This window comes from Spermophilus citellus (assembly GCF_964194105.1).
Source record: "Spermophilus citellus genome assembly, chromosome: 1".
Classification (NCBI taxonomy): Eukaryota; Metazoa; Chordata; class Mammalia; order Rodentia; family Sciuridae; genus Spermophilus; species Spermophilus citellus.
In genome coordinates, this window is record NC_138182.1 from 9,086,112 (window position 1) to 9,113,283 (window position 27,172).

The 27,172-nt window shown below is 42.0% G+C and overlaps 1 protein-coding gene across 2 annotated transcripts; it reads right to left on the reverse strand.

Moving 5' to 3' along the window:
* Positions 1–1,387: 1,387 nt before the first annotated feature.
* ERCC5 (ERCC excision repair 5, endonuclease) lies at positions 1,388–25,729 on the reverse strand. Of its 2 annotated transcripts, none has more exons than XM_081290234.1 (15): positions 25,219–25,729; positions 20,614–20,789; positions 19,250–19,365; positions 18,612–18,698; positions 17,445–17,505; positions 16,160–16,303; positions 14,072–14,279; positions 12,715–13,800; positions 10,020–10,252; positions 9,558–9,677; positions 9,213–9,426; positions 7,921–8,065; positions 4,205–4,405; positions 3,389–3,473; positions 1,388–1,998 (listed from the first exon to the last, which is right to left on the reverse strand). In XM_081290234.1, exons 1-15 carry the CDS (start codon positions 25,304–25,306, stop codon positions 1,447–1,449), a joined length of 3,516 nt encoding a protein of 1,171 aa, XP_081146360.1. In that variant the 5' UTR covers positions 25,307–25,729; the 3' UTR covers positions 1,388–1,446. The 2 variants fall into 2 exon arrangements, with proteins under 2 accessions (XP_081146360.1, XP_081146359.1); XM_081290233.1 differs by having other exon boundaries at positions 1,861–1,998; positions 3,389–3,463.
* Between the last annotated feature and the right edge of the window lie 1,443 nt (positions 25,730–27,172).

The window sequence follows — 27,172 nt, forward strand, 5'->3', positions numbered from 1 at the left end:
TGCTGTTAATTCTCTTTTGTATTGTAACTATAGGATGGCGAGTCTTCCAATCAAGAATCCGGGGACTCCAGAGAGTGAACCGCTGCCTCATTGTTAAGAATAGAAAGGGGGAATATGTGGGGAGCCATTCTGACACGTGATTGGGTGACTCCCGTTAAGGGCCTGAGGCGCTCTGGCTGTGTCGGAGCTATCCCGACCCTTTCCTGATGAGAGAGCCCATCCGTGTGGGGGTGTGCGTGACCACTGACCCTGGAGACCCAATCACTGACCCTGACCTTGGAGTACAGCCCCCCCTCAACCTTCATTGGATGGAATTCTCCCCTGAATCTCTTGTCCCCCCAAATAAAAGGCTACTCCCCGGCGTGTTCGCTCTCTCTCTCTCCTGCTAGCCCAGAGTAATCCTCGCTGCCCTGCTGGGCGGCTGGAGGCGGGAATCAGGGAGGCGAGCCGTCTCGGACCTAGCAATGTAAAATAAGGTACTGGTTTGTGTGTTTTATTTTGATCTCTTCTAACTAACTTAATGCCAGAACCTCATTAATGAAACCACTGCGCAGGCCGCGTGGTAGAGAAAAGTATCTGTTTGTATCTTATTTTCTTTGGTGAAGATTTTCAATTTGAAGGCCAAATGGTGGAAACAAGGAAAGATGGAAATATGAAAGATACCAGAAGGATTATGAACTTGGGAAGGCACATCTGAAGGTACCCTAGACTCAGAGTAGCAGGCAGTATTATCCATACATTGTTAGTACTAAGCAATCAGGAATCCAGGAGTAGCTCTTGCTGGAGATCTCCGCCTAGTAATCCTAAAGTAACCTAGGCTGACCACTGGACAAAGAGCTGTGCCAACAGTAGTCAACACCTAAAGTGGACCCACCTACACTGGCTTGATGAACCCCTGAGCCACCAAATTTATTTACAGAGAAGTCAGCTTCTGACAACTGAAGTAGTGGAAAAGCAAACATTAGGGTGCAGAGGTTCCCATCATTAATGGTCACAGGAAGAAGAAGCGCCTCAGTCAGGTTTCCTAATTGCTAAAATCACACCAATCATGTTCTTCAAATATGCTCCAGCAGTGAGGGTCCCTCCTGCGATCATTTTAAGAAGAGCTTGAGGGAGAAGAGCAAGCAGTGGGGAGCAGGACTCTATTACTATTTGTTCCTAAACCTACAGGTGTCTTTCTTCTCACCTAGGTACGAGTCAGAGGGGAGGCATTCTGAGATGGCGCTGGCCATGTAGATCCTTTGTTCTATTTTTCCTTCTGTGGTCAGAAAGCGCCAGACAGTGTAAGGTAGGGAATCAGGAAGAGAGGACACGGGTCCAACGCGACCCGCTGGCACTGTCAGGTCCGCCCCGATCTTTTTAAGAACCACGCACTGGATACCAGACCGTGCCGACACTTTTAATTCCACCGTGCCCCTCACAGCCACCGAGAAGGCGGATTCTGAATCAGGTTTTCCTCGCTCTTCCCCGGCCACGTCTCGGCTTCCCTTTCCTCCTCCCAAACACGGGCCTGGCCGTCACCAGGGCGGCCCTGGCGCTCCGGCCGCGGGGCTCCTCGTCCTCGCTGGAGCTGCTGGTGCCCACCCCGGCCTCCGGCACGGGAGCGCGGGGGTCCCCGGGCCGCTCTCCCCCAGCTCCCCTCCTGCGCACGTTCCTCGGCGGGGAACCTCCGGCGTCCTCACCCGAAGAGGCACCGGACTCCGAGAGGCAGCTCACCCCCAGAAACCCCCCGCAACCCTCGGGGCCTCCAGACTCCGACAGCCTCCTCCTCTTCAGGCTCGAGGCCTCCTGCGGTTCCTCGGGGAGGCTCCTCTTCTGGGCGCCGCCCTGGGCCGCGCCCCGCATCTCGCCCTCGCCCTCCACCTGGCTGGCCGCCGCCTCCCTCTCCTTCCTCAGCAAACACGTCACGGCCCTGTGGAGCCGCTGGCTCTTGATGCGTTGAGCATCCTGCTTCTCCTGCTGAGCCAGTCTGAAGAAAGAATCGATCCGGAGCTGGGTCTAGAACAAAATCACAGACCAATCAGACAAATTTCCACACCATATCAACAAGCTCCGCCTTGACTGCTCACATGGGATTCCCACTTCAGAGAATGCTAATTTACATCTTCCAAAAGCCAGTTCTCTTCCAATTACTGACAGTGGATCTCAGTGAGGTCTAAATGACACTGAAAGCAATATCTGCACTCACTCTGTCGACTAAGTCCTCTGTCCACATCTCCAACAACGAATCTCTTCTGCGATACTCGAAAAGAATCGTCTTCTCAAGCAATAAAATTTCATTGGGCTTGTTTCTAAGTCCTACGTCTCCTTCTCCTTAAAACATGATATGATCATATAGTACCTCCAGGAGGCAAGCTCACAGGTTATACTAAGAGCTGTAAAAAGTATTCACGCCTTGGGAAGATACTCTTTAAAAATACTTACATGTGAGAAAAGTTTTAGGCTTAATGTCCATCACAACATTATTTACACTTTCCAAGTTTAGAGAAATAAACTTATATTAAGTTCAATAGTGGGAAAGGAGAAAGTTCTACAACAAAATGTATCTAGAGCCGAGGAGCAACCAGTCAGTGAGAAACAGCCTCACTCTCAGCTGGGCGATGCTTTCAGCAGAGAAAGGTCTTCCAACAAACAAGAGGGATCCCCTGGAAATGCTCTTTACATCAGTTTTGCTTATTTTTTTTTTCCAAAATTGACCAGACTTAATGGAAATTCACTCAATTATCTTAAAAGATATTTTTTCATTTGTGCTAAACAGTGGATTTGAGAGTGTGCTTTGTGGATTGCTTCCGTGGTGGGCAAAGACTTGCTTTAAGTGAGCAAGAACACATGGACAGAGCAAGATCCACTCACCTGCCCAGAGGAAAGGGTCCTTCAAGGCCTCTCCTCCTCCAGATCCTCTCTTACTGATATGCTATAATGACTGAGCTTCTACTATAAAGATCTATATAAAAATCATAAATTAAGAAGTGCTTATAATTGAGAAACCCTAATGACCAGAACTGTTCTGGATTAGACATTTCCTAAGCTTTTAAAAAATGACAATAACACCAAGAGGGTAATATTTTTAATCAGAAGTGCTTAGTGTGAAATTAATTATTGTTTTTTTTCAAAGTCAGAATGAACATGAAAGGCCATCACAGTCCAGCACTAAGAGAGATATTGTGAAGTGAAGACTAAGTCCAATTATTCTTTTTCTATTTTCCTCTGTTCTTTACCTAAAATGATTGGCAGCTGTTGAAGAACAGCTAGTTAACTCTTTGGGTATGCATCATAAATGTATGTTGCATACCCAAAGAGTTAACTAGCTGTTCTTCAACAGTTGCCAATCAAAGCCCTACTAAGTTCACCCTTCAGTGTGAAATCAGGGAAAGAGCCACCTGATTACCTGCTGGACATCCAGTTGCTTTAATACCGGAAATAGAGATTCATCCGTTTTAGTCCTGTTCCATCCAAAATACCGCTGACAAAATATGCAGGCAGTTAAGATTATAAATGCTTTCAGAGGTACTTAACAAGTGATAAATAAAAGATCCAAAGAACTGACCCTTTATTCCCTTCCAAAAGATTTTCATATTTAAAACATTAATGATAAAAAGATAACAAATTATTCCAACATGATCATCTTGCAGTATGTTCTTTTCAATCCTGTAAGGCAGAAGAAACTCCACCCTCATTTTACGACATCAGCCTTTTGACTATGAAAAGTCTGACTTAGAATAAAATGTTTCAGATATCTTGTCTATGAAAGAAAAAAATAAACTGTAGCTAGATTAATTCTACTGTAACATTTTAAACATCAACTGAAATACTTAAATTTAAGTATACAAAATAGAAAACCAGCAATAAAAAGGACAAAATTATGTGGGGCTGGGATGCAGCTCGGTGGCAGAGAGAGCACTTGCCCAGCACTCGTGAGGCCCCGGGTTCAACCCCAGCACCACACACACACAAAAAAAAAATCATCATCATCTTTCCTATTTTTTCAAAATAAATAGTACTTAAGTATGTGTTCATGTCTATGAATGCTATCATGGCTTATCTGAAAGAAGATCCTCTTTAATACTGAGAGGGAAAAAGGAACTAAAAGGAGGGTTTCAAGTGAATGTGATATCAGGGGAAAATGATCCAAGTTCTTGTTCAAAAGTTTAACAAGCCTTACTATGGCTTAATGTCCCTTATGTTTGCAGAGATTCAAGGATACTCTCTAATTTTGTCAAGATCCGGTTTCCCCCACAGAAAGGAGCCCTTTGAGTCATCCACCACAGGTCTGAGGTAAGCATCCGCAACCGCTGGGTTAGGGAAACCAGGTGTGAGTTGCAATTTCCGTAGTTTTTTCTTCACTTTGGTGTCATAAGGATTGGGTCTTATCTTCTTATTTTTTTGAGCTTCATGCCACCACTCTCTATAAGGTAAAGAAAATATTTATAAAGTAATGAGACAGTGTAGTGCATACACTGGGGGTAAAGAACTGAAGGTAGAGTTCAGAAATGGAAAAATCAAATCCTAACTCCAGTGCAAAGTGAATGATGTATAGAACACTAATTGTATTGCTTTCAGTATTATTAACCACGAGGAATAGTGATAGGGAACATTTATTAAATGATGTCTCTGTACTTGGTACTGTTCAATATTTTATCTACCCAATAATCAACCATACAAGCAGAGTCCTATCATCAGCCTCACCTAAAGAAGAAACTGAACTCAGAAAGAAGAAACTTGCTCAAGATTTGTAGTTGGAAGTGAGAAGCCTCTCCCAGAGCCTTCATGCATAATTACACTAACACACAATTTCTCCAGGTCTCCTTCTCAGTAGTAAAATGAAGCAACGTATCTGCATTTTCACCTCTAACAAAATGCATCGATGAATACAAGAGTATTCAATAAAAGGTGAAAATGCCAAGAACATGATAAATTTTATAGTTGAAAAACATAAGTCAACAAAAAGCATCCTATCATTTCTTTTCCCAGAGGGGAACATATAATGGAAAAAGGTCAACAGATATTAAAAATAATAAATAATAATACAAAATATTACTTTCTTGTGTGTTAAGCGATGTTCTAAGCAAAGATATGGCTATTTTTTCTTTATATTTTATCCATTTTTCAATTTTTTCCATTCTAATACTCATCTATTATTTCTTGAACTCATCCATTGTGGTTAAAGAAAGCCACTTTTTTTTTTTACATTCTTTCCATAAAAATGTGGGACTGGGGGAGGTTCTGGGGAATTAAATTTATTGAATTATACGCATGTATGAAAATTCTACAATAAAGCCCAATATTCTGTATAATTAATATGTACCTATGAAAAGAAAGAAAGAAGTGGGGCCAGACGCTCTGGGACTGGCTGGCCAGGGTAACAGACAGGAAGTAACTCTATGCTGGGCTAGGAGGATATCCTTTCCACTTTCCTCTTCCTGCCTCTTGGAACATTTGCTCTTGGAAGCAGCCACCAGGCTTTGAGGAAGCCAGTCTCACGAGCAGGTCCAGATGGAGTGGGTGCAAAGCCCCACCCACAGCTTTGTCTGGACTCCCAGTGACAGTAAGACCACCTGGTCAACGTGTGTGTCAGCTATTTAAACAGATCCTTGAGCCCAGATGAGCTGTTCAAACAACATGGAGCAGAAACAAAACACACCCAGGAAGCTGACTAAACTTTAGATTCATGAGCAAAATCAATGACTTCTGCCATTTGAAGCCCCTGAAATTACAAGGTAGTTTGTACTGCAACAGCAGAACACCAGGAAAAATAAACAGCATAAAGTTAAAAACATAAAAATAACCCTCACCAATCCATGGACTCAATGGAACACACCTGTCCCCTGACCCACAAAAAAGCAAAACCAAAACCAAAAATCACTGCTTCTCCCACTTACTGGTGTTGGGAACTAATTCATGGAGTGGTATCAGCCTGCATTCCACCTCATGACACACGAGTGCCATCTATTGTTGAAAAGACTAACTGCAGTCTTCGTTGAATCAAAACACACACACACACACACACACACACACACACAAATAATTAATAATAATCGTCATCTATCTTCATCACTTTTATAACACTGTTTCCGAGGGTGTCCTGGGGAAATGCCCATGAGCCTGCCACCACTGCTTCACTTTTGAATTTTCATCATGACTGCCAGATAGGAGAATGTGCTCAGCACACTGGGCTCATGGAGCCAAAAAGACCACTACTCCTTAAGCAAGAGGGCCAGACACTTAACATCTAGGACGAACTGTGGCATCTGTCAATCAGAGTGGCTGTGGGAGGAGAGCAGGGCATAGTGGCACCTGTGACGAAACTGAAGGACTGGTGTGTAGGAGGGAAGCAGCTGCTGCTCCAGCTCAGCTGCTGTGGGACAATTAGGGAACCACCTCCCCAAAGAGAAGCTAAATTTTCTTGTGAAATCACCCCAGATTCAAATGTTGGTAGCCAGTTCAAAAATTGAGGCTCTATGAAAGTACACAGAGAGTAGGCCAAACCAGAATCAGTTGACTACACACAGCCTGCTGGCCCAGAATAGCTCCACTTTGAAGAATGATTGACTAGCCAGGGTCTGGTTAGGAGATGATGAGAACAGAAAAGCACGGTCGCACACTCAGCTCCACTGGCCTCCCACCACTCCTCCTCATTAACTCTGCACCATCCTAAACCTCTGAGTCAGGCAGGAACCAGGCTGCTCCCATCTTGTCTTTAAGCAGCTAGAAGATCAAAGAGAGAAACTGCTAAAGCTGACTCTAAGTATACAACACAGTTTCAACCTGGTTTAAAAAAGTAATTACAATGTACATTGAGTATAATGTGCATAGAAAAGTTTAAAATATATAAAGCAAAATATTTAAAGTAGGTCCTTTTTAATCCACACTTTACAAATTGTTATGTATTTATTTTATTTGTATAATAAAGTTACTTGGCATTTTTTTCCAAGTTATTTACCTATCATGATATATGAGTGACCTAGTAACTTAACCCTGGTACATAAATTTCATCAACAATAAGAAAAATATGGGAAGAGAGATAAAGAAAGCATTAATAAGATACACTGGTGTGTGTGGTAAGTCTGAATATAGGCCAGCAGTCAGTACTACAATTTCTTATTTCATCCAGTGACTCTGATCACTGGTTCTCCAGACCAGAACATCCCACATTTTCCAACCACAGGACAGAGGAGATATAACTGAAGAGAATACGAAATCAAATTGCTACCAAGGCCAGAAGATGCCATCACGTCTTGTGATTATGCTAAACACCACAGAACTAGTCACTTCAGGGGTGACTTTTATGGTGTGTGCAAACTGTCTCTTCTTTTTTTTTTTTTTTCTTCTTTTGCAGTGCTGGGGCCCCATGCGTGCTAGTCAAATGCTCTACCGCTGAGCTAGAGCCCCAAGAAAGAACTACTTTCACAGATGTGCTGATGACTCCTACCATCTCAGAGTCACCAGAACTAATAGCTGAACTGCACGACTCTGGGCTCTAGACCAAATGAGATTCCACAACTGGACATACCACAGAATTCACAAGGAGAGGAACAGGACAGCCACCTGGAGGCCTCAGAACACTGAACACACAGTGCAAGCACCTTTGCTCCTCACACCCCAAGGGCACGGGAAGCCCCTCAGGCAGTGACTTGCTCATCCTTCATATCCCCAAGGCCTGCAGCATCTAAGGATTCAATAAATACTTGAATGGACAAAATGGCTTGTACACTCCTCCCCTGGGACCAGGAGAAGCCTGGTGCCACTCAAGAAGGAAACTGACTCTGATCTCATGAGGACTCCAGGGGATCAACGGGCACCTCGTGCTAGTCTCTCAGTCCACAGTGATCTGTGACAGCTCGTGACTTGAGAAAAAGTTCCATTTGCTAGAATGGGTATTTATACAAACATCTGAACTAAAGAACTGTAGAAAGAACTTACGAGAATTTTAGGAGAGGTTCCAGGCCACGTCCAGGGAATTCATTGAGAATCTCCATGGCTGTTACACAGCCTACAGTCGGTATTCCTTCAGTGTAATCACTTCCAAGCAAATAGGCCAAGTTTATTAATTTGTTCCGGTCTAATCCTACAAGAGTAGCAATTTTAATTTAAATATTTATTTTATAACATTTATAAACATAATCACATAAATTACATAATTTACATAAATGTTATATAAATGTTATATACACACACACTCAACAGCCAAAGATATCTCCTTTTATTACCTGAAATAGATTTTTTAAAATGGCATTCTGTTCAGATTTTTAAAGTTTCTCTGTTCTCACAGCTTCAAATTTCCTCTACATGCTAACCTTTGAATTTAACCATCCAGCTTGGCTGTCTCTGAACCACAGTTGCAAATATTCAACTACAAACTCTGTATCTCCACTTGGGGATCCCATGGGCATATCAAATTTGACACATTCCAGCCTGAACTCTTTCCTCTCCCAGTTCCACTCCTCTTCCTAGTCTCCCTCATCCTGTTGATGGTGGGCCCACACCACAGGCTGCTTGGTACCTTGTTCCTCTCCTCTCCCCTCCCACACCAGCTGGCCCACACTCCCTCCTCCAGCATACCACAATGGCCTTGACCCAGGTCTCTCCATACTCCCCACCACGGAACTCTTCCCACTCCTGCTAGCCTCCTGGGAGGGGACTTGTGCCTCAGGGCCTCTGCACTTGCTAGTCCCTTTGAGCACTGATCACCAAGTGCTCCTCTAAAGCACTTGCAGGTCTCCTTCAGGCCCCTAAGGCTACCTATAAATACAGTTTCTCCAAACTGTCAATAACTTATACATTTGCTCATTATCTGTTTCTCCTATTAGACTGCTTCATTCCATCTCCCTGTCAAGAATAACTGGCATTCAGGGATCACTTGATGTGGTATTTGCAGAAAGAGTAACCAATACCAGGAACACCAGCATGGGCCATGGGCAGGAGTCACTCCACCCAATTCCTCTCTCCTACCCTGGTTCACTCTGGAGAGCTAATGACTAGTAACTAACCAGGTCAGATGATTAAGCTCAGAAAAAAAACTAAACATACCAGGACTTTGATTGAAGTCCAGTTTTCAAAATCCTATTTCTCCACTTAAGTAAAAGATCTCTTATATGAAAACTTGTATGCACCTAACCATTTCCATTAAGGCATCAAATTAGTTCCCTGGAAAGAAAACAATGCATAAGGCAAATAGCAAAGGTAAATTTCAGAAATCTACTCTGAGGTCTTACCTAATTGGTTGTGAAAGTCCACATATTGGTAATATTCTACATATTTGTTTTTATTGAAAAAGTTCTTATAGACATGCCGTGCTCCAAACAGCCAGATGTCACTATCATCGGTGATGGTTCCAGAAGTCTGGTCGGTGAGGTCCAGGATGGCACACTGCGCCTCCGCCTCCATGGGAGCCTCGATGTAGGGAATGCCAAACAGGCGCAGGAGCTCCTGCAATCAGACACAACAGCCCTGGGGAAATGCACCCAGGCCGCAGCCAGAGGGAGCAGCGCAACCACATGCCATCCAGCCTTCCCTGGGGTCTAAGGAAGGGATGCGGATGCCCCAGCCAAGGAACACACCTGGCTTTCCAGGAACATCTGTCCCGTCACAGTGGCAGCCATCCGCTCTTGCTGCTGCTTCTGAGCTTTGAGTGAATTCTGTTGTGCTAAGAGGTTGCTCTCCAGGGTTTCCAGCTCCTCCTATAGAATCATTTTTCATTTGCAGATAATTATATTAATAATCCAATTAAGTTCATTTGTTACAAAAAGCCTGCATTTAGTCTGACTGAAAATATCAACAACCTTCTTCTCTTCATGAAGCATTCCACATAGATTTCTGAGCAAGACTATAATACCTGAGCTCCCTCACTAAGTCACAAGAAAAGCAGAGTCTATCCCAGACAGTAATCTAGATAGAAAAGAAGCCATCAACAAGAAGATTCATTGCAATCAGCTAATAAATTTTCATCCAACAACTCTTAAAACTCAAATGCTACTGAGGTCAGCTTCTTAGCAATAAGTTGAAACATGCTGCATTATTACCAAGTTGATATCTTGCCATTCATCCAGGGAGTCTTCTGCTTGCTTTTCAGCTTCTTTGCGTGGGTCAGTATCAGAGTCCTCGCCTTCTGAGTTGTCCTGTAGGAGGCTCTGGGTGCCACCAGGGGCTTCTTCCTCCTCAGTTCCTCTTGGCTCCTCTTCACTTTGTTCAGAGGAAGGTTCAGAAGCTTCAAGTTCATCATCACTTGTCACATTCTGCACTTCAATGAAGCTTCCTGTACCAAAATAACAGGGTCACTTCATCTGCAACCGGAACATGGAAATTATCCTGAAACCATCAACACCTTTCTGAAGAACCCTGAAAAATGTTGTCTCCAAAGAGAAAATCTGAGTTTAGTAGAATACATGCAATTAATGTTACTGTTAAACAAACTCAATCACAAATGCCTGTAACTTCAAAACAAGCCTTTTCAATTAGATAGACTTGTCTTTGAAGGTAGGAATCAAACTCTAAGATTTGCATATTAGATTAATCAACTGTTATATGTCCTAAGTTAACTAATATTGTTTTTAAAATTCAAAAGGAGTCTGGGGTTGTGTCAGTGGTAGAGCACTTGCCTAGCATGTGTGAGGCACTGGGTTCGATCCCCAGCACCACATAAAAAATAAACAAACAAGATAAAGGTATAAAAAATATTTTTTTAAAAAATTCAAAAAGAAAAATTATCAAGTATAGATTGTTAAATATGACTTTATGCCATTTCACTATGAAAAGAGTAAATAAAGCTGAAAGAATCCTGGGTAATACTTAGAGAAATAGTTCTTTCTCTTCCACATTCCTTTCCTCTTCTCTTGTTATTTTTTTCTTAATAAATATATATTGGTTCCATTCCTTGCTTTCAGGGGAGGGAGCTTGCACGTATTTGTGTGAGGAAACAATCAGGACAGAGAGGACCAGACCGAGGAGGAGCCAGAGGTAAGGGGAGATCATTATAGATAAAGAAAGAAATAGCAGATAGGTAAATATATTGAAGATAATGGGAGGAAGTTTCTCACTGTTGAGAAAATGATAGGGGCATGAGGCACTGGGTTCAATCCCCAGCACCACATAAAAATAAACTAACAAAAAATGTCCATCTACAACTAAAAAAATATTTTAAAAAAAGAAAATTATAAAGACAGGGGAGGTTAGAATAAACCCTGGATGTTGGGAATTACAGATATCAGTGTGAACACCTGGATCTTAATACAAAGATAGATGTGTGCACACATGCATCTGTGTATGTATACGTAAATGTAGCTCCAGGCTCTGGTGCTGAGGGAAACAGTGAGCACTTTGCACCCAGCCATGCTTTCTAAACATCATGCTCCCTGAAAGAAGAAGGGGTCTTTGGTGAGAAGATCAGGGTCAGGGCATGAGTGCAACACAGGCCTGGAACATCTAGGCCAGAAAGTAAGGAAATGCTCAAACTGTAAGGGGGGATTGTCGAAAGCCACAGGAGCCAGACTGAAGAGGCCCCACTGGCCAAAGCTGGGACAACTCAAGCAAAAAAATAAACTGTCAGAGTATCAGATTGTAACTCACTGAATAAAGCCAGAATCCAGGAGGCCACACAGAAAAAAATAAAAATAAATGAGGGAGTAGAGACAGATCTTCCTTATAGTAGGGTGCCCACTGATAAATATACAAGGAATGAGGCAGTTAGAAAGCCCCATTTGGTAACTATCATAGCTACAATTTACACAGATAAAGTTATCAATGGATACAAAAACAAGTGTCTACACGTGTGTTCAGGTGCACTGTACTTATTAATCTCAACTGGGAAATCATGAGTTTAGAATGTAGAGGTCCAACAGACACCAGGACACAAGGTGAGAGTGTATGTGTACAAAGATCTTCGTCATGCAGGGTTTGGTTTATAAAGTTACGTGAACACTATATTGGCAAAAAGAGGGTCATTGCTCCTGCAGGGAAATATGTGTATCTATATGAACATGTTGCACATACACTTTGGTCCTACTAAACAACCCATCTTGGCAGATTACATTTTCTCCATTTTACAACAAGGAACGAGGTTCAGAAGTGTTGGGTGGCTTCCCCGAGGTGGCCCTACTCACAAGTTCTGAAGTTGGGATGCAAACCCCAACGCTGCAGCTGCTTCTACTACACTGCCACCCCACTGTTCCCACCCTCTGGCCTTCTCTGCAGGAGCGCTGAATCAAGGCAGATCTCATTGGGGGATAGTGTGGCGATAGAAATCCCCACACCCTGCAATGTTGGCAAACGACACTAAGTACTGACTCTAGAGTTACAAATAATTTTATACAAATGTAGCATCTACACATAATGAGCACCAGCAGCATATAAGTGCATACAGAAATAGACACATATATCATATCCATGGGGAGAAAGCCTAACAACAGTGGCAGACAAAGTAAGAAATGATAAAACAAATACAAAGTGCTTGTCACTGAGGTACTGGCAAAGGAGCCTGAGAGCTAAAGGAAAACCCCAGCTCTGCCTTCTCCCTCTAGGGCACTACCCCCACTTTATAGCCAACAATGATGGAGCTTTGCAAAGCAGGACGGATGAGGACGCAGTCCCAGCTGTGAGTCCCTGCAAAGTCATTTCCCCTCTTTCTGGTTTCTCATCTGTAAAAAGTGGAAACGGGGCTACGCTAAGGGGCCTCTCAGCTCCCACCCCACCTCTGCCGCTCGGAAATAGCACAGCGCTTACCATCAGATTCACTTTCTTCAGACTCCATCTCCACTGGTTCCAAGGAATTCAGGACTGACACTAGCTCCTGGCCCGCGGGTGTAGTTATCTCGCATTCCTGGGTGGTTTTTGGGAAATCCTCGCGCTCTGCAGCGTTTAAGGGCACGGCATTTTCTAGGTTACCTACTGCCTCTGAAGGGACACTTACTATGTCCCTCCTTTCTTGTAAAGTGCTGATGCCAGCGACCTCAGCGGGCTTTGCTCCAGCTTCTCTTTCATCATCGCTTGACAAAGCAGAATCATATCCACCCTGGGAAGGGCCAGGACCTGCCCGCAGCTCGAGCTCCTCAGCATGTGCTTCGCTCCTGGGTTCAGAAGCTGTGCTTGTGGGAGGTGTCTGTGTCAGTTCCTGTCCCAGGGGGAGCCCAGGCCTGTCACTGTGTGGAAGAGGACCCTTCCTAGCCTTATCTGTGGACTCACTGTTCATCTGAGAGACTCCCTTCTCCGTGTGAGTGAGTGGCATGTGTTCTTCTGGAACGTCAGACTTACTGCCTTGACTAACTACAGTGCTCAACAAATGCGCCGAGTCTGTCAGCTCCTCTCCACTGCCAGGGCTGGCCCCGGGCTCCTCCAGGAAGTGCACGTTGGCTGGAGGGGGGCCCGTGGTGAGCAGCCCTGCTCCCCCTTCTCTCACTTTAGGCCCTTCAGCATGCTCTTTGCCGGGGCTGTCTCTAAGCAGCGTCCTCACTCCTGGCCCTCCTGCCTGCATGGTGTCCCCGGCACTCACTCCCACATTTTCGTCATCATCAAGAGCTCTCTGAATGGCCAAGAGGGTCCGTGGTGATACGGAGCCTTGGTCTGGAGCAGCACCCCTCTTGCTGTGCTGCTTTGGGGCTCCACTCTCAGGCTCCTCTTCGGAGCTACTGCCCAGCATGGCGGCTTGCAGAGCTAGCAGTGTTCTTGGAGAAGGAGGGGTGGCATCAGGTTCTTTCTCTGGCTTTGGGTTTTCACAGGGAGATGACTTCATGTCAAAAGAAATGTTGTGCATTTTGCTGGAAGAAGGAAGAGACTCCAAACTCACATCTTCCACTTTCTTAGCTTGAACACCTTAAGAAAAAGTAAAACACTTCTCACCACATAGTTCACAGTGTGACCATATACTTCTAGAAAGATGAACGAGACATCATTGGTTCCCATAAATGAAGTTACAATTTTTGCTAAGCAGCAATTAATTTTTAGCTAATAGATTAGTTAAGCAGCAAATTAGTTAATTTTAAACTGGGTTGGCTTTGGGTTCATTCATTTATAGCTGCATAAGCAAGACCTCACTAGCATTATCCAGGACCGGTAGTTTACTGAACTCAGAACCACTACATACCTTTTATCAAGATGTAGTGTGAAGTGTCCTCAGAGACCACTCTCCTCGATTCTACCTCCTTCAGAAAACCCCCTTCTTCTTCATACTGCTTCTGGATCTGTCCTGAGTGCTGTTGATTCATTTCTTTCTGGACATTTTCTATGTGCTGGTTTAGATAGTTTTTTTTAAGCAAGCCTTTGAGTTGGTACTGTGAAAAGTCATTGGACTCCTAGAGGCAAAATTAACAAATAAAATTACCGTTTTACATTTAATACAGACACTATTCCACCTTTTCCCCCAAAAGGGGACAAAGAATAATTGCCCATTTTAATTAGTGGTAGTTTCATATTATACAAATACATTGGTTTATTTTACAATATTGTAACATATTTAAAAATAAAAACTGACACTAGGACAGACTATAACTGCCTTTAAAAAATAATCTTTAAAACAAAAGAATTAAGCAAAAAAATATAGAAATTATGGGTACTGTCACAATTTAATCAAAAATATTTATTGAGTATACACATAACAATCTTGGTCATGGCTTAACACATAATCTAGAATGCAAGTGCCCAACACTGTCCTTGGCCCATAGAAGACATACACCATAAGTCACAGCAATCACAATTATTAAGAGTCATAGTAAAATTTACAAAGCTTTCCTGTAAAGGGCATTCTTCTATACACTTTGATATAAACCATCTCAATTATTTCTCACAACCACCCTATGAGACATTATTTCCCTTCTGCAAATGAGGTTAAGTAACTTGCCCAGAGGCACATGGCTAATAAGTAGTAGATATGGGATCCAAAGCAGACAGATTTACAAAATTGAGCTACTACTATTACTATTAGTACTACTGCTCACCCTCACAACTAGCATCAACATCACCTTTACACAACATGCAGGTGATACAAAACCCGGAAGACTCAGAACATCTCTGTTCCATCAAAATGAGAGATGGAACAAGCTGCTATTCCACACCACCTTTCAGTACTGCACCCAAGACGCTGCCCTAAGGAGGAGAGGAGGAGCAGGTAAGGAAGAACTGTGTCCTATTTCCTCAAGTACTACGGAAATCCTGTGTGAAATAAAATGCCTGATACACACAAGAGGCTCAAATATTTTTCCCTGAAATAAAAATTAATTTACTTCTGTACACCCAAAGACCCAAGCATCTCATTTCTTGGCACCTCAGTACTTTCCCATCTTCACATCCCACATGGGAAAACAGAAGAAAGTGAAAGGAATAGAAACATATCCTGCCCTTTTCCTACTTCTCATGTCAATTGAAGAAGTACTCAAAATCTGCAGAAAACTCTTTTTAAAAAAATTACTATGTCCCTCAGTAGGGATAATGTCACAAGATTTGCTTCTGTCCTGCAGTGGGCAAAAGAACAACTATGGAATTGTAACTAATGCCCATTTCACCTCTGCATTGCTTCAAATAATGTTGTTCTTTGCTTGGTGAATTCATTTTTTTTCCCTCAGAGATAATGTTTAATCTCATCAATTTTGCATTCTATGCCAGATAGATATTCAGGTTACATACTTAGAGAATGTACTTTCCATTAAGAGTATAAAACAAGATTATTGGTTGCAATTTACAAAGAGAAGGTAACTGTGAGTATTTACTAATCTTTCCTTCATCATTAAATATACATGTTCTTAAACAACAAAAATACTTCTGTTTTATGCTAAAACTATGGATTGAGTCACAACTGTGCAAACAGTTATAATGGATTGTAACATTTACTTTAAGATGGAAAATTTATAACACAGATGTTACTCTCAGACTCCAAACCAGCATTAGAATGGACTTCTAAACTTAATGTAACTATTTCCCCTTAATATGTTAATTACAGAATATTTGAAGAAGCTCAAATGACAAAGGAAAAAAAAAATTGCCCATTGTGTCACTGCCCAGGGACAATGTCAGGACAGCCTGTTGCATTTCCTTCCTGGCCTTTTCAACTCTATCACCAGAAATTAACATATAATTTCAGTATTGCTTATCAAATTTCTCTTCTTTCTAATAAAAAGTTCTGCTGATGTTTTTCTATTCTAAATATTAACATACTACTGTATACTAATATCTATGTCACCTCTGGCATTGCTTCAAACAATGTTCTTCTCCGCTTGGTAAATTCTTTCATATCTGTCAAGATTTCATGCTTTACTTCCGGGGGTAGACTGGTGAAGTCCTCAGACTCAATATCTATTGAGTGAGGATTATGGAAGAACTCTTCCTGAAAAGAGTAAAATATAACACAATGAAATTTACATTTCATACACTTAGTTCAATTCACTGTTATACTCAAATGAATGTGGTTATCAAAGAATGTTATCTGCTTTACTAGGAAACTTGAGAATATGTTCATTTTAAAAACTTTTATATACAGTATGACTTGAATTTATAAAAACATTATTCATTAAAATATGTGCAGTGAGAATGTTAAAACACATCCAGATTCATTGACATTCTTGTCTAATTCTCTTCTTAAATAGGCACTGGCCCTAGGAACTGACTTCTAACTAATAGAAAGTGGTAGAAAGATACTATATAACTTCCAAAGCTTGGTTAGAAAGACAGCGAAGTTCCTGCCTGGAACATTTTTTTTTTTTTTTTGGGAATGCTTGTCCTTGGAACACAGCTACCATGCTGGGAAAAAGCCCAGGCCATGTGGAGGCCACACACAGGTGTTCTGGTGGCCAGCCTCAGTGAGGTCTATCTGACAGCCAGCGTCAACAACTGGACATACAAGTCCAGCCCTGGCTGTAGACTGACCTTTACCTACGTGGTGGGCTCCAAGAGAGCAGTACCTAAATGAGCAGATCAATACCCAGACCAAGACAGAATGTGAAAATGCCCACTTCTATACCAAATTACATGATAACAGATAACTAGAAAGTAGGCAGACATGCACACAGACAAGTGCATATACACACGTACATTTGGTGCATATTCGCACACCCAAATACAAACACAGGTATTCAACCAGATGGGGTGGGGAACGTGATCTACAATATACCAAAATGTTACTCCAAGTTAGTCCAGATGGTATGCTTTCTATATTCTACATAGGCACGTATTACTATTTATTGATTGGTCATTTGATTGGCTATAAAGAAAATAGCTATTTTGGACAAACAGATATATATAATGGCAATTCCACACATGTGTATATGGGCGAGTTTGTATTTATACACACACATAAATGCACAAATATGTACATATATGCATATAAATACACACAATAGAAAGGGAATATGTATTTACTTACTTTTTTCAGGGACTTTGATTAATATACAATAACTAATCAATAGTATTTTCATGTTACTCATTTCAAATAACAAAATACATTCTGAATTTCAGAATTATTTAAATACCTGTAATGCTTGTTTCTGATCCATTCTTTCTTGCCACTCTTTTTCATCTTCTTCTTCTGAACTGAAAGTCAAACACATATTTACAAAACCTAAGATCATTTTGAAGCCTAATGATTTACTGAGTGCAAGACGCTGCAACATCTTGGGCAACAACAGCAAATAAGCCACTAAGACCTGGGCGCCAGGGGCCGCACTGTCTGGTGGGGGGCACAGGTAAGTCGGCAACCACAACATGACCTCAAAGCCTGCACCGTGAGGGAAGGGCAGGCTGCTGAAGGTGCACCCAGGAGAGTCGTCTCAGTCCCACTTGGGGAGCCGTGAAAACTGTCCATGTCTCCTAAATTACACTGGCTGGATTCAGCCACTAGTAAATGTGGTGTCCAGTTGTGGGGTACAGAGAGATTCATGGAGGGAAGTTTTCCAGACAGAAGAACTAAGCTTTAGAACTATCTAAAAACAAGAGAAAGAAAGCCTGCGTGTGGCCAGTGTGACGACCAGAAGATGAAGCTGGAGCAGTGTGATTAAGGGTTGACATTTATCCTCAAGAAATAGACAGAAGTGCTTTAAGTAAGGAAATGACCTGGGCTCAGCCCCTGTTGCCTTGTCTCTTGGGAATGGGGCTAAGGACGAAAATAAGCCACAAGACTACTAGTCCTCCACCTACACACCAAACACAGAAGCTGCAGGAGGCGAACAGGCTACCAGAAGAGGAGGGGCTCACAGAGAGCACTGAAAGGCACAGTCCCAGAACACAGGCCAGCAGGACAAGTGATCTGACCTCAGGGCTGAAAAGCCAGCACACCAAAGTGCACAGTGCCCCCTGAACTGAGCAGCAAGGGTGTGACATGTGGTGTCTCAGCACATGGTGAGAGACGAAGCAGTGGCGAGAGCGCATCAAGCAAAGTGTAAGAGAACCAAAATGCTTTCTTCCAACTTATAAATCCAGTGCTAGCAAAGGCTCTTCAGTATGCAAAAGAGCAACAGATCTCCAAAGCACAAAGACAAGTCAGAAAATGACAAACCTGGATTTTGGAACACATTCTGAAGGGTATAGAGAAGGTTCACTAATAAATCCCCACATGCCTTATCATGTAGGTAAAACATAAAGTTTTACTATCTCAATACCACAATCACTAAAGTAATATTCTTAAATAATTAAATACTTACCTATGTTTTTCTTCCTCTTGTAAAGGTGGCAAAACGTAGATGTCATCCTCTCTTCGAACTTGTGTAAGACTGGGTAATGCTTCATTTCTGAAAAGCAAACATAACTGTAAACAGAGAACATATAAAAACGTATTTTGAGTTGGTCATCTTCCCACACTGCCTACCAAGCCTGCTCAAAGGCAGTGGCTCTCCCCCTCCTGGCGGGCTCTCCAGCGTGGTGGGAGCTAAATACAGCCCAGAGGAAAGAAGGGGACTCACAGGGGCTCCTCAGCCTTGGCCACAGCCCACCCACAGTCAGAAGATGGAGCTTTATTAAGAACCAAGTCGGGCTAGGCGGGCAGCTCTGTGACAAGCACTTGCCCAGCACATGAGGGGCCTGGAGCTCAACCCTCGCACCACAAAATCAATGAATGAATGAATGAAATGTAAGCCTTTGCTCATTAGCAATGCTGATTCTCCTGGAAGGGGAAGGTTCACCAATTCAAACTATCAGAACCAAGGACATTCTACTTATCCCTCTCATTTCACTCTCTATTTTCTGTTGAGAATTAAAGTTAGAGAATGAGAACCCTAGGAAAGCAATACAAAAGTGAAACATTTTTAATTAATCTCCCAAATCACTGTAATTCCCCTCTTGCCTTTTGCTGCTGAAGGCGGTTTTGATAGCCTGTCTTTTCAAAAATGTTTTCAGAAGCTTCTCTGTAGTTTTTCTGGAGTCACTGGAGGCCAAATCCTTCCTCTGCCTTCTTTTTGCCTATGAAAAGTAAGGACATAAGATTCGACACAGAGTTATCAGTCTACTAAGAACATTTCTGTGATTTGTTTTTCCCATAAAATTTGGCTTGTCTGAGTTTTGAGATGACAGCTGTTCCAGTGTCTCCTCCAGTGAGCACCCTCAGGTTTCCGCTACGTGAAGGGCACCCAGAGCTTCCACCTATTACTTATATAGTATATTGGGGGAATTATTTGTTACTTTCAGGCTCTTTTAAATGTCTTTTAATATGGCCCAAGAAGCCTAAAACTTGATATGTAATCAAATAAATGTTTCCCAAAATGAATGACAACATTAATTCTTTAAAATGCTGTTATGCCAGAAACAATTTTCGATATTACTTTTTTATAAAAATGCATTACTTGTATGTAACTCTGCCCCTCAACATCCAAGATTCTGTCAGAAGAAACCCTAAAATGTACAGAAACATCTTAAAAGGAAAATCCAACTAGGGATAAATGAAACAATCTGTGCTTATGGTTGAAATAGGCAGGAATAGCAAAGATATCCTCTTTTCCTTTCTAATCTTTCCAAAAAAGGACTTGACACAGAGTATGGCAAACTAAAACATTCAGGTCTAGACATGTATACAGAGTTAACAAATGTGCTCAAGCATTATGAATTTATGAATCCTCACTTCTACTCTATATCCTTACTTGGATAATAATTTGTCTGACATGATTATAAACTGATGAGCTGGCATTTTCTACATATAAAAGTCATATAAATTATTATTATTATTTGGATTGCTTGAAATTTTTTTAAACTACTTTCAGAACAATAAGGAAAATCATTTTCAATCTTTTATATCAGGCCCAAATTCCTCCCTGGATAATCCACTTCATCACCACCTTCAACCACACCACACTGCGGCCTCCTGAGACGCGACCCACCTTTAAAAGAAGGCGTGGTACCAATCTCACTTTCAGGGAAATCTTAAACAGGTTTTCCTTAAGGTTCTGAGCAATGGTAGCATAGTGGGAATAAATGTGGAATACCTAAACAGATACTCTAAAGATAAAACTCTCAAGTTCAAGAATTCTAGTAGTTCTAGTTAAATTTTATCATCCTACCATGATGTACTATAATAAACCGTCTTTAAAAAAGAAAAACTTGCTTGTTTGTTAAAGATGAATTTTAAAATGTAGTTGAAATTAAATTGGTTATATGTCAAAATAAGTCTTGGTATCTAAAAATTCTAAAAAGAAAATAAAATTAGAAGATACTTACCAAAGTCTGCTTCTTCAACAGTGGAGCATCCCCATCGAACACAAAAATAGGGCGAATTCGAAAAAATAAGAGTTTGCAGAGCCGATGAAACAAAGTGAGAAGATGGGCATTCTCTATGGCGTTCCCATGGCGATCCCGGGCTCCTTTAAGCGCCTGGTTGAGCCAAATGCTGATATCTGAGAGGATTGTTAAAGGAAAGCGTTCTGGAATGTCCTCCTCATCCTCACAAATTCAGCCTCCTATACCTGGTAATACCAAGCACTGAACACCAAGATCACCACTCATCTGAGATTTTAAAACGTCTGGCCCTGACGAGATCTCACAAGAACACTTAACTTTTACTTCAACCTGTTACTACTGTTCACATACTTAAAATTTTTATACCATTCAAAGACAGACATGTTTTTAAAAAAGAGAAATTATATCCTATCTGATTCAATTGTATATGTCAAGATCATTGTACTATCATGTGTAACTAAGTAAAACAAATTTAAAAAAAAAAGAATTCCATTTCCAGGCACTCATTCTCAGGAAGCATCATGGCTTAACAAGATTCATTTACAAGAATGCTTGTATATAGCAAGGAAAATGCGAAGAGCAATTCAAAAGCTTTCCAACAGTTTTTTTAAAAAAAGAGTTATTTTTAAAATCGTGACATATGGATCTGCTAAAATACCAAGGAGCTCTTAAAAATGGAAACTGAAGAAGCATGTTTAGTGACAAGAAAGACAGTTACAAATACTACTACAGGAAACGTACAGGTAACAAAAATATATGCACTATGATCCCATTTACAATACCTATAATGTTAAACATAAAAATCTAGAAAGTCATTCACCAAAATATTAAATAGCAGCTATTGTGGCTAAAACCAAAGGTAATTTACGTTTTCTTCTTGGAGATTTCATTTAAATTTTCCAACAAATGTGCCTTTTAAAAAAATTTTTTTTAGTTGTAGATGGACACAATACTTTATTTTATTTATTTATATGTGATGCTAAGGATCAAACCCAGGGCTTCACACATGTTAGGTGAGCGCTCTACCACTGAGCCACAACCCCAGCCCTCACAAATGCACCTTTGAAAATGCACTTTGTACTTGTCCATAGAGTGGCCCAGCACCCTGCCGCCTTCCTGCTCTCATTCTCTTGGCCAGCTCGTCCACCTCACCATGGAGGAGCTTTGACCTTTCCTAGGCCTTCTTCCCTCTTGTGTGCACCACTCCGCGGGCCACCTCGGCCACACATCACACCCTACCCACGTGCATCTGGCTTTCCTAACCACACACCAGACACCTAGTTGGCACCACTACCTGATGCCTCACAGACATTTCCAGCTGAATTCCATGTGTCCACCAGGCCACTGAGGCCCCTACCTCGGTGACTGCCACTCCTATTCACCAGAGAGAACTCCAGGTGTCCTCTCAAGTACTCCTCTCCTTCAACCATTGACAGATTCTACCAATCCCACCTTCTAGTGCACCTTCAAAGTGCATTTGGATCTCAGCAACAATTAAAGCCCCCTGAGGCTTCCCATTGCCTTTAGGATCCAAAGTTCTCCCCATGACCTACAAAACGCCTGAATCTGGCCTCTGCTCATTTCTCCCATCACATTTTAAGCCACTAAGCTCCTTCCTACCTCAAGGGCCTTCTCACATACTCTTTCCTCTTCCTCTGAGTTTCCCCCTCTGTTTAGTTACCATATACTGAGGTCTCAGTCTATGAGTCCCCTCCCCAGCCTAGATTAAGACCTCCTGTTACACATCCCTATTTAAAAATGCATTATTATGTGGCAGAAATTCTTCTATGCAGCACTGGACAGTTTCTGCCCTTAAGGAGTTTACAATGTAGTGGAGGAAAGCAGAGCCTATGAGCGCCACACTCATCTAAAGCACGCTTCTGTGCACTACACTCCCTTCCACACAGCCTATCAGAGTGAAAATAAGTATCTACTATTAAATGAGCTGAGCAGTTTAGTATTTAAGTGAATGTACAGGGCCTAACTTTTACACCCATTAAAAAAAAAATAAAAAAAAAAACTTAGGCTCATCAACAATTACCTAACTAAATGCTATGCAACAAAACAGCTAGTGCCCAGCACACCATGGTTTTATTTATTCCTGTAACATCAGTGCTGCCGTGGGCTGGGCATACACAAGGCTCTAGGGAGATGCATCAAGTGATACAGTTGTGAAGAAAACAGATGTGGTCCCTATCTCTGAGAAACTTAAATCCAAACAAGGGACACAGACAAATAAATAAATAATGGACATGTAACAACTTGGGTTGTTGGTGAGCACCAAGGAAGAAAAGAGCAGAACAAATGGACACGAGTGACCAGGGCTGAGGGTTAGGGTTAGAGAAGGCTTCTGAAGAAGACACAGAGACCTGAACGGAGGAGAGAACAGGCCAAACACAATGCCCTAGGACCAAAGCCACTTAAATGCCCAAGGCCCACACGGCAGAAGGGATGGTGGGACTGATGTGCAAGCATCACAAACAGCCACTGGATGACTTTCAGAACCCCGAGGATCTCGCTGGGGAACACGAGAATGAACTGCAGGGAAACCAGTTAACTTAGCTGTAACAGCTCACCGGGACAGCAGGCAGCTGTGGCAGAGACCATGGGAAGTGGTCAGGCCTAGACCCATCTTGGAGGCAGGACTCAGTGATGTCTTAGAGCCACACTGTACTGAATAACTACGTCTGCTTGCTACACTGTTGTACGGAATTACCTGTCTGCATAGTAAGTTTATTCTCAACTTTATGATCAGACAAAATCTAATTTCAGATTACTGACTCTCATTCATGCTCTTAAAACTGGATATGAAGCTTTTGAAATATAGATTACTAAACTCCATATGCCTAAAATACTGAATCATAGAGACTTGATGGGGTTTTTTCGTACTTTTAAATTTATCAAGGATAGTGTCAATCCTCAGCCAGTGTTAAGAGCTTCAGCTGGAAATTCTTAGAGAAGAAATACATAGAATCAAACAAGCTGAAAATATTTGCATAACTTGACTTGTCTAATTTCAGAAAGCTATGTCAGGCAAAATTAAACTTCTCCACCGGGTAGAAAAGTTAAGATCTATAGCAAATCCAAAAATCATTTCATGTTAAAAACCCAAAGAACCAATAACATTTAAAAAGAACAACAATTTAAAAAATGTCCTTAGTTATAGAGTTACGTGAGTTAATTTTGAAGTAATCCCCATTAGTATGCATAGCATAGAGTGTAGTAACTTCATAATACACTTACATGCTCTGTACAAATGTTAAGGTCCATAATAAAAAAGAAAAAAAAATTAAACTGCTGATTGTGTATTATTTAACAGCCATTTAAATCACATAAATAAACCAGACATTCAACTATTCAGATGGTTCAAAACCACTTTATTTAGAGACCCAAGAACAAACTACGAACCTGGTATAATTGTGAATAAGTTCTTTATTAACAAAAAATAAATAAAATATATATCTCAGATGTCTGAATTATTCTGAAGATAAAGAAAAATCAATTATGCAAGCTATCAAGTACTGTATATGAGGTTATCGTTGTAACTAGGCTGATAGTCCTCTTTAGCTAAATGATTAGTTCTTCAAAAGAGCCTAAAATAAAAATGACTTCATATTCCAAACGGGCCTCTTTGAGCCATCTGCAAACATATAATCTAAATTACATGGTTTACCTTTCCTTCCTTTGATGTCCTACAAAATTAGAAATGTGACCTTGGTGTTTCATATCAGTAGTTCTAGAAAATCTTAATCTTGTAAAAGGATTTAACTATAAAATGACCTAAATCTTTGCTGACGTTTTAAGGGTTCCTGACAGTGAAAACCATCTTTTCATCCACTAATAGGCCATCTTCAGAATGCAATTATACCGAGAAACCACTGGGGGGCAGCAGAGCGCGGCTGCTTTAAAACAAAAAACTTCCTTTTCCCCAACTCCAGGTCCCCTGAACAAAAGCTTTTAAGCTGAGCATTCAATGCGGATGTATTTAAATATTATCCACTAGGGAAAACGTGGTAATTATCTCATTATGTTCTTAAAATCATCAGTGTTCCTCTTCATGCAATGGCTTCTTCCCGGTCCTCCATGAGGACACTGGTCTAAGGTCTCCGCGGCTTCGGGGAGGGAACAGGTACTGGATCAAGGCAACACTACTTAGCGAATACAAGGGTCCAAATCTTAAAACCAGCATCACGTTTTCATAATGAAAAAAAAATCAAAAATTCCAAAGACACGAAACCAGCCAAATATGCACACAAGCCGCTATCCGTAACAAGTCAGTCACGGGGAGTGGGAGGGAAAGCATTCACTGCGTACTTTCGAAAACTTTTCCAATGTTGTAACAAGGATTCCCGCTTCCAAAAACCACGATTTAAGGAGCTGCCGATTCAAAAGAAAAGGGTCAGACCACCTGGTCGCACAAGCCTCCTCCTTAAGTAACACGAACGGAACTAGACTCAGAAGAGGAGAAGACACGAAGGGGTGGGATGCTCCATGCCGACCTCCCACCCACGACACCACTTCAGATCTGCAGAAACTTCGCCAAGTTCACCTGCACTTGGCAGAAGAGCCACCGAGAGCGAAGGATACCCACAGCGAGGACTTTCCCCTCCAGGGCCTCGGGGCTGACCTGCCGCCCCGAGCACTCCAGCAGCTTCCAGAGCCCCTGGACTCCCATGGGGCAGGCGCGTCCGGGGTCGGCCTTTTACTCGAGCTCTTCTACAAGTCAGGTGACGCCACCTCCCGGAACCCAGGGAGCCAGCTGCCACTCAGGAGCGGAAAACAATACGAAAGCCCACGTTTCCCGGGGAACTGGCCTGAGAGCGCACCAGGAAGGGGAACCCACGCCAGAACACTTCCTGGCGGCTGACACCTCCTCCCGGAAGAGAGCGGTCGGGGAACGGTTCGCGTTGGCATAGAGCAGGGCCTTGACTTGTCAGGGCTTTATCCCAAATGTTTGCATTCCGATGGAAGACCGGGGTAGGCGACCAGAGACGAGTGACAAACGACAGAAGGCATAACTCGAATTCTGCTAGCTTTGCTAGGGTGGGTCTATAATTTCACAAGAAATGGTGTCTTCTCAGCTTCCTTCTCACAGAATGCGTGGGGCGGAAGTCCCGCCCTCGTCCAGACGTCAATTCACTGCGTCCACTGCACTCCGGAAGCGAGGGAGCGTTTCCGCCCCAGTTTTTGGGTCTAGGTGCTCTCTTTGGTGCCACGGTCATCAAATGTGGCCACAAAACTGGTTTTGCGGGTGGCGACTTTATGTGATTTTTCAGCACCCGTTTCTCCCCCAGTGAGCCTCCAGTTGTGCGGAATCCATGTGGTTGTGGTGTTTTGGGGCAGGATTTGTACAACAGCGTGTAGTAACTAGAGAGAAGTAGTAGAGTTCAAAGCTTCACCCAGCGTCTTAAACTTAGAATTCCACTGTTTGTGGCCAGAAATGGCAAGAAATGAATTGGCCGAGTAGCTCCAAGAAAGTCTGGCGCTCCAGCCCTCAGGCCAACATTCAAATCATGACTGTACCTCATTAATAAGTTGCTGAGATTGTATTTGTTAAGAATTTTTATCTAAAGATATACACAAAGCATAAAAGTGAAGCTAGATTTACAGATAGGTAGTTAGTGTAGTTAGGTCAATATGGAGAATGAAGGCCATATTGAGAATAGAGTCCAGGAAAAGGGGTATTGAGAATGTCCCCAAGGCCCAGAGCCCATGCCAAGGAAATGTTAATGAAGCAGCTCCCAGCAAACACGGAGATGCTAATCCAAAAGTCCTTCCTACCCATAGTACTCCTTCAGCCCTCTTGTCTCCTGCCTGGGAAAGCTGAAAGAAGACCTTAGCTATCAAAAGGGGAAGACATCACCCTTCCACAGATTCCACCTCTTGGGTTCCCTTCTTCCTGCGGGAAGAAGTCTTTTCTGCTGTCCTTTAATAAAGCTTTTATGTGGCTGAGGATGTGGCTCAAGTGGTAGTGCATTCACCTAGCATGCATGAGGCACTGGGTTCGATTCTCAGCACCACATAAAAATAAAATAAAAGACATTGTATCCACCTAAAACTAAATATATATATATATATATATATATATATATATATATATATATATATATATATATATATATATAAAAATAAAGCTTTTACTTTACACTCTAAACTTGCCTTGGCGTGCTTCTCTGGTGTTATACTTCAGCACTGGGGAAGCAAGGATTCATCACCAGTAAACAGCGTAACAGAAGCAGCCTTGCAGACTTGGAGAGGATAAAAGGTGATGTGTGCAATGCTTTTAGCACTAGCTATCAAGTGAGAGTATTATCGTTCGCATTTGTTCAAATTTAAGTGATGTATTGAGATTGTAATCCAGTGAAAAAAGTTGGTTTAAAAGAGCAGGTAATTTCTTAAAAATATCAGAAACCAGTTTTTAGCAAAACCATGTGTGTTCAAACTTAGTTCATAGTAGCCGTGTTAAGTTGACTTACAATTTTCCATCAGGAATAAGCTTACAAAGTGCTTTTCACATTTCCTCCGTGGGTAAAGTAGTACC